The following is a 17,686-nucleotide window of genomic DNA, read 5'->3' on the forward strand; positions in this document are numbered from 1 at the left end:
CCCCCATCCTGACCATGGTGAGACGGCGTCAACAAGTCCTACCTCCTCTATATTACTCGTGATATCATCTATCTATAATTCCAGCAATGTGTGTGTGTGTGTGTGTGTGTGTGTGTGTGCGTGCGTGCGTGCGTGCGTGTGTGCGTGCGTGCGTGTGTACGTGCGTGCGTGCGAGTCTGTGACCGCTGTTTCTCGACAACCACTGGTCCGATCTAATTGAAACTTGCCAGGAATATTGCTGGGGACCTGTGGATGTGCCTTTTCAAGGTTTGATATTAATCGGACAAGTGCTTCCCAAGTTATGGCCATTTATTTACCAACCAATGACATGACACGTTGCTGCGGCCATTTATTTACCAACCAATGACATGACACGTTGCTGCGTAGGCGTGGCTGCGTAGGCCGGTGCGCAGCCCGGTGCGCAGCCGGCCGACGATGACGTCACGGGCCGTGCCGGTTACATGGCAGCGAATGTCATGGCAAGCAAAGACAGGGAGTGTTTCCTGACAATGACAGTTAAAGATCAATATCGTTACTGGGAGGTAAACTTGATTTTAATTAACTCTGTGTGTGGAAGTGTGGATGTCGCGAGAACGAGAGAGCGAAGGAACGGCCTGTGTGGTTGTCGTTTCTGGTTCACGGTTTGAATTTTTTATTTTTTATTTTTTTATTTTTTGCACGTACGGCCACGCACCGACGGGCATGCACTCGTCTAGTCAATTTCAATGGAGGGATCAATCCCGTGAATGACTCCTCGATTCTCCCTCAGACTCCGAGGAATATGACACAAAACACGGAGCCCGCCAAAATACAGGGCTTTCATTACCTTCTCCCATTGGTCGACTGATTTACACTAAATTGAAGAGGTCTCCAGATCTGAGCTTTTTGGCACCAGACACATCATCGAATTCTTTGTTAATCAATGTCGCCATTTTTATCGGGTTGTCAGGGCTTCGGGGTGTGACGCCGTCAGAGACCGAAACTACAGTATAACCATAAGTTTGTGATTGTATTCTTCAGGGGTCGAGGGGGCCCTTAACCACTTTGTGGTTCGGAGAATATCGGAGAAAGCCGATGCACCCTCGACACTCAGAACCGTCTTTTAATAGCGTCCGACCGAAGACCGATCTCCCCCAGGCCGGACCACGACCGTGGACGACCTCCTTCACGAGCCGTTCGTGTCACGACGTCGAGTCGGATTGTTTTCAGGTCCTTCCGGATATTTTATACCGATTGGACCACAAATGTGTTTTAAGTGTGGTATATAGAGTCGCGCAGCTCTGAAGACACCATGATTAGTTATTTATTTTATTTTATTTTAAAGAAGAAGAAGAAGAGGAAGAAGAAGCAGGAGAAGAAGAATAAGAAGAAGGGTGTTTACCTCCAGCATGGCGGCAAGCATGATGATGGCAAACCAGCGTACGATTATTGGAACGCTGAGGTCTGTACTTGCATTCTCAAAATCTCGACTCTGATCGGTTTGTGTGCATCGTGTGGTGTTTGTGTCTGGTGGTAATTATTATTATTATTATTATTATTATTATTATTATTATTATTATTATTATGTATTTTAGTGTCGGGTTGTATTGTTTTTTTTTGGAAGATCGAGGTTCCGCCCATAATTGCCTATCAAGATAAAATCAACTGGTGTGAAAGAATTCAAGGGGTGTGTTCCATGACCAATAAGGTTGTAGAGCGTTCGCCAAGTGGTTTGAACACTCAAGCAGGGGTGAAAATTAACATTTTTATCCACCGGCCAGCAGGGCCGGTGACTAGAAAAAGTTACCGGCCCAACAGAATTTATACCGGCCCGATAAAACAAAGACAAAAGTCACAAATTTGATATCAAACACTTTTAATATACTCACATGAGGTTGGTTGGATGAGTGAGGTGGGAGTGGGGCGATGATGTAGGGGGGAGGAGGTTGTGGGTGATGGGGACCTTTTTTGTGTGGGTGATGGGGGGCAGGGGGGTTGTGAGTAGTGCTGGGGGGGGGCATTTTTGTGGGTGATGGGGTGGTTATGGCTGATGGACGATGGGGGGGGGGTTTGTGGGTGATGGACAATGGTGGGGGTACTACTCGTCCACCCAACATCTCATATAAACTCACTCATTCACCCAACCTCACCCATCAAACTCGTGCATTAACCCAACCTCACCCATCAAACTAACTCATTCACCCAACCTCACCCATCAAACTCACTCATTCATTTAACTCACTCGTTAACCCAAAATCCTCATCAAACTCACTCATTCACCTAACCTCACCCATCAAACTCACTCATTCATCTAACCTCACTCATCAAACTCACTCATACACCCAACCTCACCCATAAAACTCACTCATTCACCCAACCTCACCCATCAAACACACTCATTCACCCAACCTCACCCATCAAACTCACTCATTCACCCAACCTCACCCATCAAACTCACTCATTCACCCAACCTCACCCATCAAACTCACTCATTCACCCAACCTCACCCATCAAACTCTCATTCATTTAAGTCACTCGTTAACCCAAAATCCTCATCAAACTCACTCATTCACCTAACCTCACCCATCAAACTCACTCATTCACCCAACCTCACCCATCAAACTCACTCATTCACCCAACCTCACCCATCAAACTAACTCATTCACCCAACCTCACCCATCAAACTCACTCATTCACCCAACCTCACCCATCAAACTCACTCATTCACCCAACCTCACCCATCAAACTCACTCATTCACCCAACTTGACCCATCAAACTCACTCATTCACCCAACCTCACCCATCAAACTCACTCATTAACCCAACCTCACCCATCAAACTCACTCATTCACCCAACCTCACCCATCAAACTCACTCATTCACCCAACCTCACCCATCAAACTCACTCATTCACCCAACCTCACCCATCAAACTCACTCATTCACCCAACCTCACCCATAAACTCACTCATTCACCTAACCTCACCCATAAACTCACTCATTCACCTAACCTCACCCATCAAACTCACTCATTCACCTAACTTCACCCATCAAACTCACTCATTCACCCAACCTCACTCATCTAACTCACTCATTAACCCAAAAGCCTCATCAAACTCACTCATTCACCTAACCTCACCCATCAAACTCACTCATTCACCCAAATTCACTCATTTAACCAACCTGGGCATGAGAAAAATGCGTCCAAACCGTCAAATCACACGTGATTTGGAACAAGATGAAAGCAGACAAAATAGTCCACGCAGAATTACCGCTGATTTCTACAGATTTCTGCGGACAAAAACAGTAGTTCTAGTTGAGAAAACTAGTCGATAAGCTCGTAGAAATTGTGTCAAATAACAGGAATCACCGGTGATTCGCCAGCCGGGCAGGTAAGGCAGTATTGTGTACCCGTCCAGCACAGAAGGTAGGCGCCATTGGCGACCTGGTGGCCGTTAATTTGCACCCCTGCTCAAGCATCCCAACGCAACGGTTCATGAGTGAGTGACTGGCTTGGCAAGCGATAGCAAGCTTATTGGCGGCAAGCGAATGGCTTGCTTGATTCAAAGCGCTTAAGCAAGCATTCCAAACGGAACGGAGAGCTCGGCACCGCTTAACAACGCGGCAGTCTCCATGGAAACGATGCTGTCATGGTACTCGAGCAAATGCTGTCCTGGGCGGTCATTTTCAGTTTTACTCGTGTTGTAGAATTAATTGTGTTTGCAGCAGCAGCTACAGAGTACGAGGAAGAGGGAGAGAAAGATGGATCAATGGAATCGGGAGGAGTCCTCGACCAAGCTTATCTATGGACCTGGACCGCTGTGTATTGCGGGGAAGGGGGGTGGGGGTTGTTTGGATGTTTGTGGATCTTAAATAATTCGGATGAGCGGTAGAAGTAAAAATAAAAGTATGGAATTCACGTTTCAGTGATACTTGCAGAGTACCTACCAATTGCACCTTACTTGTTGAAAAGGTATAGTCTTTATAGTGCAGGAAGATTATTTTGACCTTTGTGGTGTGTGTTTAAAGGGGGTCTAAAAGGGTCTAAATCTAAGGGTCCAAAGGGTATGGGGTCGAAACTGTCTCAGGCTCTAAGCTGTAAGGGGTCTGAAGGGGCTAAAAACTCGAAAGGATCTCAGAGGTTGATGGGGTCTAAAGGGTCCAAAAAAGGGGTCTGTTACGGATTTGGAAACCTTGTGCACACAAATAGCCAGAGTCCTGAAGCTGAGTTATTTCGATAAGTATGTGTTTCCAGTTAGAATCCCCCCTTTGTCTAATGGGAATTACATGTGTGTGCTACAAATTATTGTATAGTCAGGTTTATTACATCTTTTACAACAACAACAACAACTACTACTACATCCACTACAACAACGGACCGTCACCTCGCTCCACCAGTCATCATTGCCCACGTGTTTTTGGCTGAGGGCATGGGCGGAGCCTCCGTCGCTTCGGGTCGAGGCTCTGTTCCAAGGAAGGGCATGGACTGTTTCCTCCAGCCAATGAGCGAAGGGCGAGCATGACACGCATGCCCCAGCGAATTGGGAGGTGACCACGAGTCATCCGACAGCCCTCGTCCAATCAGGGTTCGAGTGGGAGGAGAAGAGACCCCTCCCACCTAAAGAGGAGCAGAATGGTTGTGAGGAGCAGTTTTCGGAAGACCGGGTGATCGTGAGGACGGCAGAGTGGTTGTGGGAGACAAGAGGACGGCAGACAGGAGGATCGTGGCGATTCTGAGCAGTCTGTCGTCGTGGCAGACGGTCGTGTGTGGTGGTTGGAGCGGTCTGAGACAGTGATGGTCGTGGTTGAGCGGTCTCGTTCGTGGGCCGTGGACTTGGGGTTGTGGGTTCGAGTCCCACCAGTGGTTCGGGTCAGTGTGACCGCACGAGGTGGGACAGGTACCCGGCTAGGCCCCTACCCTCAGCTTGCCTTCCCTCCAAGCTGAAAGGCCGAAAATAGACCACGAGGTCCAGTGTGTGTGTGTGTGTGTGTGTGTGTGTGTGTGTGTGTGTGTGTGTGTGTGTGTGTGTGTGTGTGTGTGTGTGTGTGTGTGTGTGTGTGTGTGTGTGTGTGTGTGTGTGTGTGTGTCGCCGTCCTGTAAGTTGAATTGTTAAGTGATTTTTCTTTGCTCATTGTACATTGCCTGCCTTTTATTCAGACAACTCTGCTCTGTGTCTTCCCTCCCCGATTATAATAATATAATAATGGACGACAATAATAATTATTATTGTAAAATAAATCCCCTGTTAAATGTTCCAGTTCGTTGTTCGTGTTTTCCTTCATTGACCCAGCATGGTTCGGACTTGAGAAAAGCGAGGCCGTTTGGGCCGGTAAGTTGTCATTGGGACCGGCGCGCCTCTGGTAACTCCGCTCGGTAACGCAGGATCCGAGTCAGTACCTGCGACTCGGTCCGGACAGAGTCGGCCGAGGGTGTGGTTTTCCCCGGTAGTTAGACGACGTCGGCACTTAGGTATATTGAAATTGGGTAATTAGTCCTACCCCACGCTGTCGAAGTATTGGCGACCACGGTCCGCTATGGGACCCGTGACCTTCGGAGTTGTCCGAGAATCACGACCTAAATTCCGGGTGTTCGGTGAGAGACAAAGATTCCACTGCTCCATCTAGTGGTCGTTTATCGCCACCGTACCCCGGCCCACAACACTATGAGGGTATTAAAGGTTCTGAAGTTCAAATTGGGTATGTTCCAATAGTAGTTGGGCTCTGAAGGGTCAAACAGGTTTGAAGGTGCTATAGTGTCTTAAGGGGCCTGAAGGTCTAGAGGGGTAAAAGGTGTCTGAAGAATGTAAATTCGTAAAGGTGTCCAAAGAGCCAAAGGTCTTAAAGGGGACAAAGGGGTCTAAAGGTTGAAAAGGTACGTTCCAATAGTACGTAATTAATCGACATGAGTACATAGTGTAACTTCTTCCACAGACAGAAAGACAGATATGAATGGTTTTTTATACTTATACGTAACAGGGATATTGCCTCTGAATATTTCATTGGTTGCATGGTTTTGAATCTGACGACAGTGACCATTTTTGCGAACATAACGAAGCACCTCTCTTAGTGGCTTGGCGAGCGTCTGGAAAATTGGTTGATATGGAACAGCTAGCTTGGCAAGCAATAGCAAGCCGCTTGTTAGCAGAACTTACCCTGGAATTTCTTTAAGCAAAATAAAAACAAAACAAAAAAAACCCCACCATATGTTGGCAATACCAGCACAGGCTTTGATGGGCTCAATTGTCTCCTACATTGAAGTTCCATATACATATTATATAGTATGTGGACGTAACTGCACGATTGCTTCGAACTACGTAAACTGTACAATGCGTCAAACATAACATTGGGTTGGCCTGTTGGTGTTGTCATCTAAATCCTTGACTTGTGGTGCAGGGAACCCAGGTTAAATTATCCCATATGGCATTTACCATACGGTTTTGTTCATTGGCTATTAATGTCCTTGTAATACATGTAAAAGTGCACTGATGTACATAAATGTCCTTGTATTGCACGTGATACATGTACAAGCTCCACCATAAGCCTTGGATCAATGTAACAACAAAACATTTTGTTTTACGAAGAATGATTTTTACCTCTGCCAATGCTGGTGGAAGGAGGTTATGTTTTCACCTCCGTCTGTCTGTCTGTCTGTCTGTCTGTCGTCTGTTTGTTTGTGGGCAGGTTGGGTGTGTGACAATGATGAACTGATTAGATTTTGGTGAAGATCTGGATCTGGACAGTATAATTTATTTTTTAGTAATTCTTCACCATTGAGAGATAGGGCCAAAAATGATATATAGTATCTATCCATCTATTGGGACCATACTCTGTGCAGAGCGTTGGTGCTGGCGAAGCAGTCTCCTTGGCTATTCGGCATAATCCTGAACGGGTCGCCACTCTGACACAGGATACCAGTAAGCTGATACTCATTTTGCCGACCTCGGAAGGATGACAGGCTGAGTATTGATTCAACAGCCGAGTGGGATTTGAACTCAGGACCCTAGGATCCCAAGCCCACCACCCTAACCATTACTTGTACTGTTGTACTGTTATGGCTCAAATGATAACACAAATGTGTTATCAGTAAAGCACTTGTACTGTTAAATTGCATGTCATCTTCACAGTCTATTTGTAATACCCTCTCCCACCACCACTGGATGGTGCTACTCCACAGATTACAAATTTGTATTGAGGGTGACGGAACCCATGCGACAACAAAATTTTATTTTGCCGAAAACCTTCCTGGGCACACCCCAAGTACAACCACCACATTTTAATTGGTTCATCCAGCAGTTTCGGAGTGCATACAAGTCAAACGCACAGGTTGAATTATCAAGAAGTATGGGGTAGTATTCCATATGGGGGGGGGGGAATGAAATGCTGAAAAACCACTATAAGGTGAAGTCTTAAGCCTTTAAAATATACCCATTAGTGCGATTATAACTGTTGTTTTTTGGTTTCTTGTTTTCTTTCTGAGGTTGGGGATTCAAGTTGTCCACAATGCAGCTCGAAGCCTCACCGAAGTTTCTTCGAAAGGTTGGCACTCACATCGTTTACTTCCTTTAAGGCTGGACCTGGAAAGGCTTTTCATAATACTAGTTACATAAAGTTCAACATAATGGTGCACTCTGCACAAATCTGTGAAATATAGCAGCAATGACGTCTCGCATTGATTGTATTTGTAATTATCTCCTAATTAGTATCCTGTGAGTTTCAATAAAGTTTGGGCCATTTGTTATTTGTTTTTTTTAACGAGCAAAGATTTCATCCCAATAGTTCACCACTTTTATGATGTCTACGGCATATTTTATTATTGACTTGTAATACTGACTTATACCATGTGACGCTATATGATAAACATTTACATCGAGAGAATTTACACCCTTCCCCTCATCTTTAACCTCAGGGGCTATGACATTTTTCTTTATCGCCGAAAATCTTCCTGTGCACCACCAGTTTTCAACTCCTTCTGTCCAGCGTTTTCGGAATGTGTCGAAGACAAACAAACAAACCCTCAAATAGATTCTTCTCAAATCAGTATGTATAAGAGACATGACAGAAGTAAATAGACACCTTATATTTATTCATTTCATTTGTATAAAGCAAGTTTTACTCAGTGATTTGTACTAATATTCAACTATTTCTTTGCAGAAACGAGTTCCTGGGTATTGTATGATAATTAACTATTCCTCGAACCCAGGGAGCACACAAACTTTCCGATTTTTCAAAGAGGAAGAATTGTTGGCCAATCGGAAGGTGGAGTCAGCCTGCATCAGATGGCTCAGAACCTTGGCATTCCGCTTTCTACGGTCAATCCGGTGATTGTGCAATTCACCAGTGAAGGCAAGAAATCCACAACTTCCCGTTCTGGTCGATCTGGGCCCTCAGAAAGGTGTCTTCGAGCTGTCAAGCAGTCCATTGAAAAAACTCCCCATTGCATGGCAGCAGATGTTGCAGAGGCAGTCCAAGTTAGCTCAAGAACTGCCTTTCGGTACCTTCATCAACTGGCTATGATGGGAGAACAGCTAGGAGAAAACCTCTTCTTATACCAGGCAACATTCAAAGGAGAAAGAAGTGGGCTGACGAGATGGCCACTGTCATTTTTTCAGATGAGTCCCAATTTCCTCAATTTTCTGACTGGACACGTATGGGTCTGGAGACTTCCCAGTCAAGAATTCTCTTTGAACCGATTGCAGCCAACTGTCAAACATGGTGGTTTTTTAGTGATGGTGTGGGGAGCAATCTTGAGCACTGGTCAGTCAGAGCTTGTGGAGTGTGTTGACAGTATCAACTCGACAATGTACATTTCTATTATATTCTTGAGGATGGACTTCTCCCTGTCTTCTCCACTGGTCAGGTGGTCAGAAACAACACTCTGTTCATGGAAGATGGAGCTTCATGCCACACTGCAAAAACACCAAAGAATAGCACGACAGAAACAGGATCAAGCGCCTTCCATGGCAAGGTCAGCCTCCTGACATGAATCCCATTGAACACCTCTGGGCCATATTGGATCAAGCTGTTCAGGAAACCAACATTATGGGCAGAATTGCTTAACCTTTTACATGAAGACTTGGGCAGATATCCCACAAGAGAAAATTTCGGAACTCGTTAGTTCTATGCCTGAAAGAGTAAAAGCATTGAAATCTGCAAAATGCCAAGGCTACCAAATACTAGTGTATGTATTAAAATGGATCAAATGTTCAATAAAGAAAATCTTTAAAAATCATGGTGTCTATTTACTTGTCATGTCTCTGTACTGTAGTACAATTACCATTTTAAACCCAAAATTGCACAAACACACTATGGCCTGATTGTTTTATTTTATATACTAAAAAACTGCTGTTTTTGCTGTTAGTTTTAAAATGTGTGCTTAGATCAAAAAGCTTTTATTGTGGTTTACTTGTTTATTTTTACACTGCAGGGCATCCGATGACTATGAATAATGGTAAGTCTGTTGTGCGGTGAGTTTATTGTGCGGCTAAATGATGTTATTGTAGTTGTAATAACAATAATAATGATGATAATGCTGATGTTTTAGTGTTGCTTGGGACATTCCTGAGTATGACAATATGGTACAGAGGTAGTGCACTTGCCTTTGAGCTGTTTAGTCTGGGTTCGATTCCTGACCCCACTATAGAGAGTCAGATTGGTGTTCCAAAAGGCAGGATGTTGCATCACGAAGTGCGTCGTGCCTCAGATCAGGGACATCAAACCAGATGTCCCATCTGCTCATTCCAGATCCCACTGCATCGTTGGTGAAAAGTAGGAGAGTTATCGCCAACACCCTGAACAACCCTGCTCTAATGACATCCAGTAGAATGTTAGGCATGACCAGCTGGTTTGTCAAAAACTTTCCTTGGCCTGGCCGGACACGTGAAAGGTGAACACTATCAGACCTGGGAAGTAATTTTTCTGTGTCGTCGTCTGGGTGGGGATTTTGGGCCCAAGATACTCTTTGGGCCCAGGTTGTTGATTGCGCTGATGGTGATGTGGGGATGGATTTGTTTTTTTTTGTAGTTGCCACTGATCATTGGGGGATGTTTTGCAGGATGCCATTGTTGTCTTTTTGGTGTGGTATTAATTTGTCTAGGGGTCTGTAGTTGTTTGGCCATGTAGTGGCATGGGTGATTAGGGTTGGCACTTGCAAGCGCACCTCTAATGTCGAAGTGGTCTTTGATTTTTTTTTTTAATTTTAAACAATTTTCCTTTTATGTAGGTGCTTGATGGGTGTTGTTGGTGTGCAACCTGTGATGATGTGAAGGGCTTTGTTTGGTATGGCGTGTAGGGTGTTGAGATGTGTGTTTGATAAGTTGGAGGTCCAGGATGAGCTAGTGTAGTCAATGACTCGAAGGCCTTTGTTTTGTGCTGTTTGTACAGGGTGGTGCAGAGCCGACTGACACACTTGGATGTGCGGTAATTGAAACACATGAGGTTAATGTTCAAAGCTTGCAATTTTATTATCTATGGTAGTTTTTGTTTGGTGAGTGAGTGGGATAGGGATGTTGTTGTTTAATGTGTTGTATGGTGCAGTGGACAACATCAGGAAGGTGGCCTCCACCATTTGCAGTGTATTGTCTTATAAAAATGGTCCCACAACCCCAAAAGTTTGCATGCCACTCCTCGGGCAGAAGAGCGGTCTGAAATATCAGTCAGCTCTGCACCACCCTGTATGTTAGTGATGATGTTTCTTTGTGGTGTCCAAAGTCAGTGCCTATGATAGTGGGGCAACTTAGCATAACAATTGTGCATTTTGTAAGGAAAGCACCAAATTTGGCACACTAGTAGTCTATCATATTATGAACAGATTTGGATATTGGGCCATCTCAAAATTTTTGATGGTAGTGGAAAATGGCTGCCACAGCCATCAGCGGCTGAATTTGAGATAGCCCAATATCCAAATCTGTTCATAATATTGTGACGTCCACGGGACTTGAACAGTCCCGCCAACGTAGAATGAGCCGAAACGATGGAGGCGGTTTATTTTTTATAACCCAAAGATGGCGGTTTTAATCGCTCTACAGCAAACGGGATGAGGAAGGTGGCACGAGTCGCTTTTCACAGAGTTAATAATGTTTATTTCTCTAACCAGAAATAATAATAAGACTCGGCAAGAGGAGGGATCCGGGGCGATTCGACGGGATGGTGGTGTGGGTTCGGGCGTGGGGAAAACGCAAACAATTCCAATGGATATACAAATCTCAAACCCTCTAAGGCACCAGGTACACACACACACACACACACACACACACACACACACACACACACACACACACACACACACACACACACACACACACACACACACACACACACACACACACACACACACACACACACACACACACACACACACACACACACACACAACGTAGCTGGTTCTGGTGGTCAGGCTGGCCCGTGGTGTCGACGCAACAGTCCCTGGATTGACGCCGGACGAGCTGGCGTTGCGCTCGTCAGGGGCAGGAGACACCGTGGTGCTGTTCCTGGTGGTGTCGACCTCTTGGTGTAGGCCCAAGACTGCTCACCGCCGCCAGGGAGCCAGTTCTGGCGCCAAGATGCGAGCAGGAGAGGGAGGCAGGTCCGCCCGCCGTTCGGTCCTGTACTCTGAGCCAGCAGAACTCCAGAGCCAACCGAGGTGAGGCACAGCTAGGCCACGAGACACGACGAATCGAGGAACGAACCAGCACAATGAGAGAGCACGCTCCGAGACCCACAGCCTCGACAAGACGCTTTCTTTTTTATGACTCTTCCTGCCTTCTTTTCCCGAACAGAACCTTTTTATACTCGAGTCCTCGTCACTTCCAATCGAGCCCTTTTATTGGCCCTCCGCCGTCGCCTTCCGCCAATCGTGATCAAGGGCAGAGCCATCCGCAGCACTGTCCTATTACGTCACGGCAAGCCTACAGGGAATACTAAAAGGGTTTACGCAGACACACTTACCCTAACCCATCTCCCTATCTAATTACGTGACAATTATCATTTCCCCCTTAAAGAAATGGACATTTACTAGATAACTTATCACCACTGAATTGCTACTTATTACATCGAGATCCTGGTAAACTTGAACAGTATGGCATACCTAATTAAACATCCTAATTACCCTTTGAATGCATACCCCCCTCAGACGTAACAATATGTTAGGCTACTAGTGTGCCAAATTTGGTGCTTTCCTCACAAAATGCACAATTGTTATGCTATATTTAGCTAAGTTGCCCCACTATGAGTGCCCTAAGTGTATTAAGCCTGGGTGTGCATATTTTCACTTGCAAAATCGAAGATTTTTCAAGTATATTGGTCAGTCGATTTTGTTATTCTGTCTGTCTTTATCGCCTACAGGTCACAATTCTAAAGCGATTGTCATGAAACTTTACCAAATTGTAGAGGCAGTCTCAACTGAGAAGCCCATTGATTTTGAGGTCAAAGGTCATCTTGGGGACAAATTTCTAAAATCATTTTTCATCCGATTGACTTGAAATTTGAACAAGATTTGCATGTTGTGTCACTGGATTGGGAAGCCAACTATTTTTGAGGTCAAACTTCTAAAATCACCAATTTCATTCTGAAAAATAATCCATTTTCATCCGATTGACATGAGCTTTGATTAAGATTGTCAATTTTAATGTTGATGAAATTGACAATTTAATGTATCCATTGCAACCTTTGGAGAGGGGGTGGATTCTGCAAGTATCGTGCTCTGCACGACATCTATTTCTTGTTTTTATGTTTGTGATGTGATGTGGGAATGACATGGATGTGTTATAAGTGACTCCGAGTATTTTTGTTTGGTGAGTGTGTGGGATAGGGATGTTGTCGTTTAATGTGTTGTGTGGTGCAGCACTATGTTCCTTGGTGTAATTTGTTAAAAGAATGACTTGATTTTGAGGGGGCTATTTTTCGTCTGTTGATAGTGAGCCAGGTTTGTAGAGTGCTGAGGAAGGATTGGAACTGTGCTGTGGTTGTGTTGATGTTGCCATGGTGTCTCCATTGGTACACAGCTTGATTTTTGCCTTGTCAGCCATGGATAACGGCTTGTTTTTCATGAAAGATTTTCACCTTGTTTTTATGACTTTTTGTAACTCATAGCAATAATATTGCTGTTTCACAATATTGTACACTGCTCCTTCCAAATTCCATATCCAGGCGATGCATGACGTCATCGCCGGGCGCCGAAGCAAGAGAGTACTCAGTTTTTAGTCCGTTTTCTTTCATCCTTTGTTTGTTTGTTTCTTTCTTTCTTGTTTCTCCAGGTGATATCTCAGCCATCTTTTGAGCTACGAAACTGAAATTTGGGGACCAAACAGAAGATGTGCTTTAGCAAAACTGGGATAAAAAATTTTTTTATTCATAAATTAATGGATTAATAGAAGCCTGGTGGTGGCTTGGGATCCTAGAGTCCTGAGTTTGAGCAATCTTTCCACTGAATTAACATCATGGAGTTGACTCAGCTCAAAAGATGAGTGCCAGCATACTGGTATACTGTGTCGGAGAGGCGACCAGTCCAGGATTGTGCCCAATAGCCAAGGAGACTGCTTAAGCAGCACCAACGCTCCGCACAGAGTATGGTCCCAATCTCCTCCTCCTCCTCCTTAACATTTATCCGAGGGATGGCACGTGCATTTATCAGACATTTATCCGAGGGATGCCTCACCAGTATAATGGTAATAGGGGCACTGCATCATGCGGCATAGCCATGCCTCTAACTAATAATGCAACCAGCAGCCAAAAAAGCAGCACACGATGGAATGGATTAATTACTTAATTATTATCGATTTATTAATTACTTATTTATTTTCTTTCTCATCTGGGCAATATCTCAGGCACCTTTTAAGCTAGAAAGTTTATATTTGGACATGACATTGACCAAGTGATTGGCGATAAAGGGTACTTTTGATTGATTAATCAATTCATTATTTAATTTTTTTGATTAAATACATTATTTTCAAAAAGTTACAGGTTCGGATGAAACGGTTCTGGTTCAGGTATGCCATTAACCAATTGATTAAGAAATTAATTATTTTAGTTATTATTTTTTATTTTAATTATGCAATTGATCAATCAATCATTGTACATCGCTCCCTCCCAATTCCATCTCCATGTGCTGCAAGGCAGCATCGCCGAGCGCCAAAGGTGCCCCAGCAATGTCACGCGTGCTGGAGTATTTGTTGTTTATTTATTTGGCATTGGAGCCGTGTACTTTGAATGTACCTCTACTTGTTAGCTCCACCACCGAAGGTGAAGGAGGTTATGTTTTCACCCCTTTCTGTCTGTCTGTTTATCTGTCTGTGTGCAGGATATCTCAAAAAGTTGTGGGCAGGTTGGGTGTGTGACAAAGACGAACTGATTAGATTTTGGTGAAGGTCTGGATCCAGATCTGACATCTGATAATTATTTAAGGCATTCTTCACCATTGAGAGATGGGGCCAAAAACGATTATATAGCATGACAAGTCTGAAGAAAACTATGGTTCACAAGCGGTATTTGACGATGTAGATTGTTTCAGAAGTCAGGGATGAGATGATGTGATAATGTTTGACCAAGTTATAAAAATGATCAACATGATGTGGTACGAGGGACAGGCTATTAGCTGCAAAATGTCAAAAACCTGGTTTCGTTCAACAACTTTCAAAATTTGACCTTTGCATAACCTTTAAAGGTCACAAAACAATGTTGTGGACATTAAAATAAGGAAACAGGATACGTGCTATAGCTTATTGGAGTTAGTTTGTCGAAGAAGGTCGAAAACCCGGTTCGATTCCCACAACTTTGAAAATTTGACTTTTGTGAACTTAAAGGTCAAAGGTCAAGGATTATGACCTTTGGTTCACAACTTCCTCTTGAACATTCCAGGAACAATATAATGTCAGATTGGCTATATGGCATTTCGCACTCCTCGGATTAGCCATACTTTGATGAAATCAGCATAAAAACAAACTTGAAGGGGGTGCCACGGGCAAGGTGTTCAAGATAGAGCAAAATAGTTTCAAGACTTTAGATGGGGAATGACCTCAAGATTATGCATAAAAAATATTGTCATCCTAGCTCTCAAAGTTTGGGCGGTCGTATGATTTTTATGTCAAAATTCCAAATTTTCTAAGTTCGTGACCTTATGACCTTGACCTTGGGATGAAAAATCAAGCTCTGTGGGGCTATGCAGGTGCCATTGGGCTAACCAAATACCGAAATCCCTGCCAGATTCGACAAACCCCTCGGAGAAGATGGATTTTTATGTCGAAATTTGCAATTTTCTAAGTTCGTGACCTTGTGACCTTGACCTAGGGACGAAAATGAAAAATCGAGCTCCGTGGGGCTATGCAGGTGCCATTGGGCTAACCAAATACCGAAACCCCTGCCAGATTCGACAAACCCCTCGGAGAAGATGGATTTTTATGTAAAAATTCGCAATTTTCTAAGTTCGTGACCTTGTGACCTTGACCTTGGGACGAAAATGAAAAATCGAGCTCCGTGGGGCTATGCAGGTGCCATTGGGCTAACCAAATACCGAAATCCCTGTCAGATTCGACAAACCCCCTAGGAGAAGATGCAAATTGAAATCGGCTACCCCCTAAAAACACATGTTTTTTGGGCGTGGCTCTGCCCATAATGGGAGCACCATGCCCATTTTCAGGAAAACACAACTAGATCATGATATAAACCTCCCACCAAAATTTTATCAGGATCGGATCAAAACCCACGGAGCTATGCTCGAGACAGACAGACAAGCCGGTAGGCGGACATGGGTAGTCGACTACCCAATAGAACCTGACGTGATGGGCCTGTTCGATGGGGAATGACCTGAGGATTAAGCACAAGAAAATTCATGATTCTCGCTTCAAGGGTTAATGCTGCAGATTGTTTTTTCGTTAAAATGCCCCCACATTTCGAGGTTTTTCGGCCGTTGCTAGGCAATGAAGGGGTCCATAGCGACGGTTCTTTCTCACACATAACTAGGACATACCATGAACCTCTACCATACCAGTTTCATGTATATCTGACTCATAGTCTCTGAGATATAACAAACTTTGTTTTTTATTGTTTTCGACCAGGGTTCATTCAAAGTCTATCTTCTCCGACAGTTTTCATAGGATCCGGCTGGAAATTTTTGACAATATGGCTGAATGTACTGCTCACAGTCGCTCGTGGCCCGATTTTTGATTTTCGAAAAAATAATTTTTTTACGATTTTTCAAAAATTTCAAAGTCCCGTTGCTAGGCAACAGTGGTGTCCATAGCAACGGTTCTCATTTGCACACAACTAGGTCATGGTATGAACCTACCAACCAAGTTTCATCGAAATCGCCATTGTATTAACTGAAATTGCTATTTTAAATACTGATAATAAGGGGAGAACAAATCTCAAAAAAATTTTTTTGACTAGATCGACTACCAGACAGACAGACAGACAGACAGACAGACAACAATAACGAATATAGTGCCCACTTATTTTTTTCGTGAACCAATTATCTTTTTCGTGAAAATATTTTTTCGTGAACCACTATATGTGAAAAATTTATTTGGCCCAATATATTCTTGTGGATCAGGCATTACGTGGCGGAGGTATGCGCTCTACCGATTGCCCTTCTAGTTCACTCTATTTTTGATATTGTAGTCGCAAAAGGCTTCATTGGGCCATTTTATTTTGTCAGAAAACAAGAAAAAAGTGCATAGGTAGCTGACATAGGTGTTGTCATTTTTGCCAATTAGTGTTAAGAAAGGAAATGTAATTAATTATTTAATTATAGCTGTGTTATGCATATTGTAAATATTTTCATTGTCTTCCTACAGTGAGGAGCCATTTGCGAGAAATTGTTGGAGCATCTGAGATGTGGAGGTATGTTCACAGATCATTTTGTCTCCTCGGAAACCACTCATAGTTTCTGTTCATTAAGGCTGCCACTCTTACACCTGGAAAGCATTCAAATTATGAAATTGCATTAACCCAGGAGAAAAATTGGAAATTCAAATTTTGTGCAATTACTCATTTTGCCACCCTTTGAGGTAACATACTGCAAAACTTTCTTGTAATCAACAATTAGTTCTCGCTGAATGTGACCGATATTTACCTCCGCCCACTGAAGGTGGAAGGAGGTTATGTTTTCACCTCTGTCTGTTTGTTTGGGTGCATGATATCTCCAAAGGTTTAGACGGATTCGGATGAAATATGGAGGGCAGGTTGGGTGTGTGATAAGGAAGAAATTATTCGATTTTGGTGAGGATCCAAATCCGGATCCGGATATGAGAATCTTTTGAGTGATGCTTCACATTGATCGACCTAAAAACGATATACTGCATAGCACAATATCTCAAGTTGTGGATGGATTTGGATGAAACTTGGTAGACAGGTTGGGTTTGTGACGACAAATTGTTTCAATTTCGATGAAGATCCAAATCCGAATCCGGATTCGAAATTTTTTAAAGTGATTTTTCACCATTGAGTGAATGGGCTAAAACAGATATATAGCAGGTATCTCCAAAAGTTATGGGTGGATTCGGACAAAACTTGGTGGATGAGTTGGTTAGGTGACAAGAACAAGCCGATGAAATTTTATTTACTATCTTAGTTTTTTCGATACGTTTAAATTAGAATTAGATAGGTACCTGGAAGTTATGGAGATAGAGGGGTATGGCGATGTTGACTGGACTTTTAGGTAGTTTGAGCATTGATGGGTGATTGTGTGCATGTGGGGGTCTCGTCAATTGGTGGGGGTC

General features: G+C 43.7%; 1 protein-coding gene across 5 annotated transcripts in view; it reads left to right on the forward strand.

Moving 5' to 3' along the window:
* The first annotated feature begins 475 nt into the window (after nt 1–475).
* The window catches only part of ACOT9 (acyl-CoA thioesterase 9), a 147,441-nt gene continuing 130,230 nt past the window's right edge, over nt 476–17,686 (forward strand). For 3 of the 5 annotated variants that reach the window (XM_085888742.1, XM_085888744.1, XM_085888746.1), the window contains exons 1-4: nt 1,325–1,441; nt 7,456–7,514; nt 9,403–9,426; nt 16,763–16,808. In XM_085888742.1, the coding sequence (XP_085744868.1) occupies nt 1,389–1,441; nt 7,456–7,514; nt 9,403–9,426; nt 16,763–16,808 (182 nt within the window). In that variant the 5' untranslated portion in view covers nt 1,325–1,388. Of the gene's footprint in view, nt 543–1,324; nt 1,442–7,455; nt 7,515–9,402; nt 9,427–16,762; nt 16,809–17,686 lie in introns of those variants that run through there. The other 2 variants (XM_085888745.1, XM_085888743.1) reach the window with 2 other exon arrangements.

This window comes from Eptatretus burgeri, chromosome 7 (genome assembly GCF_056783735.1).
Source record: "Eptatretus burgeri isolate ZD-2024b chromosome 7, Ebu_testis_v1, whole genome shotgun sequence".
Classification (NCBI taxonomy): Eukaryota; Metazoa; Chordata; class Myxini; order Myxiniformes; family Myxinidae; genus Eptatretus; species Eptatretus burgeri.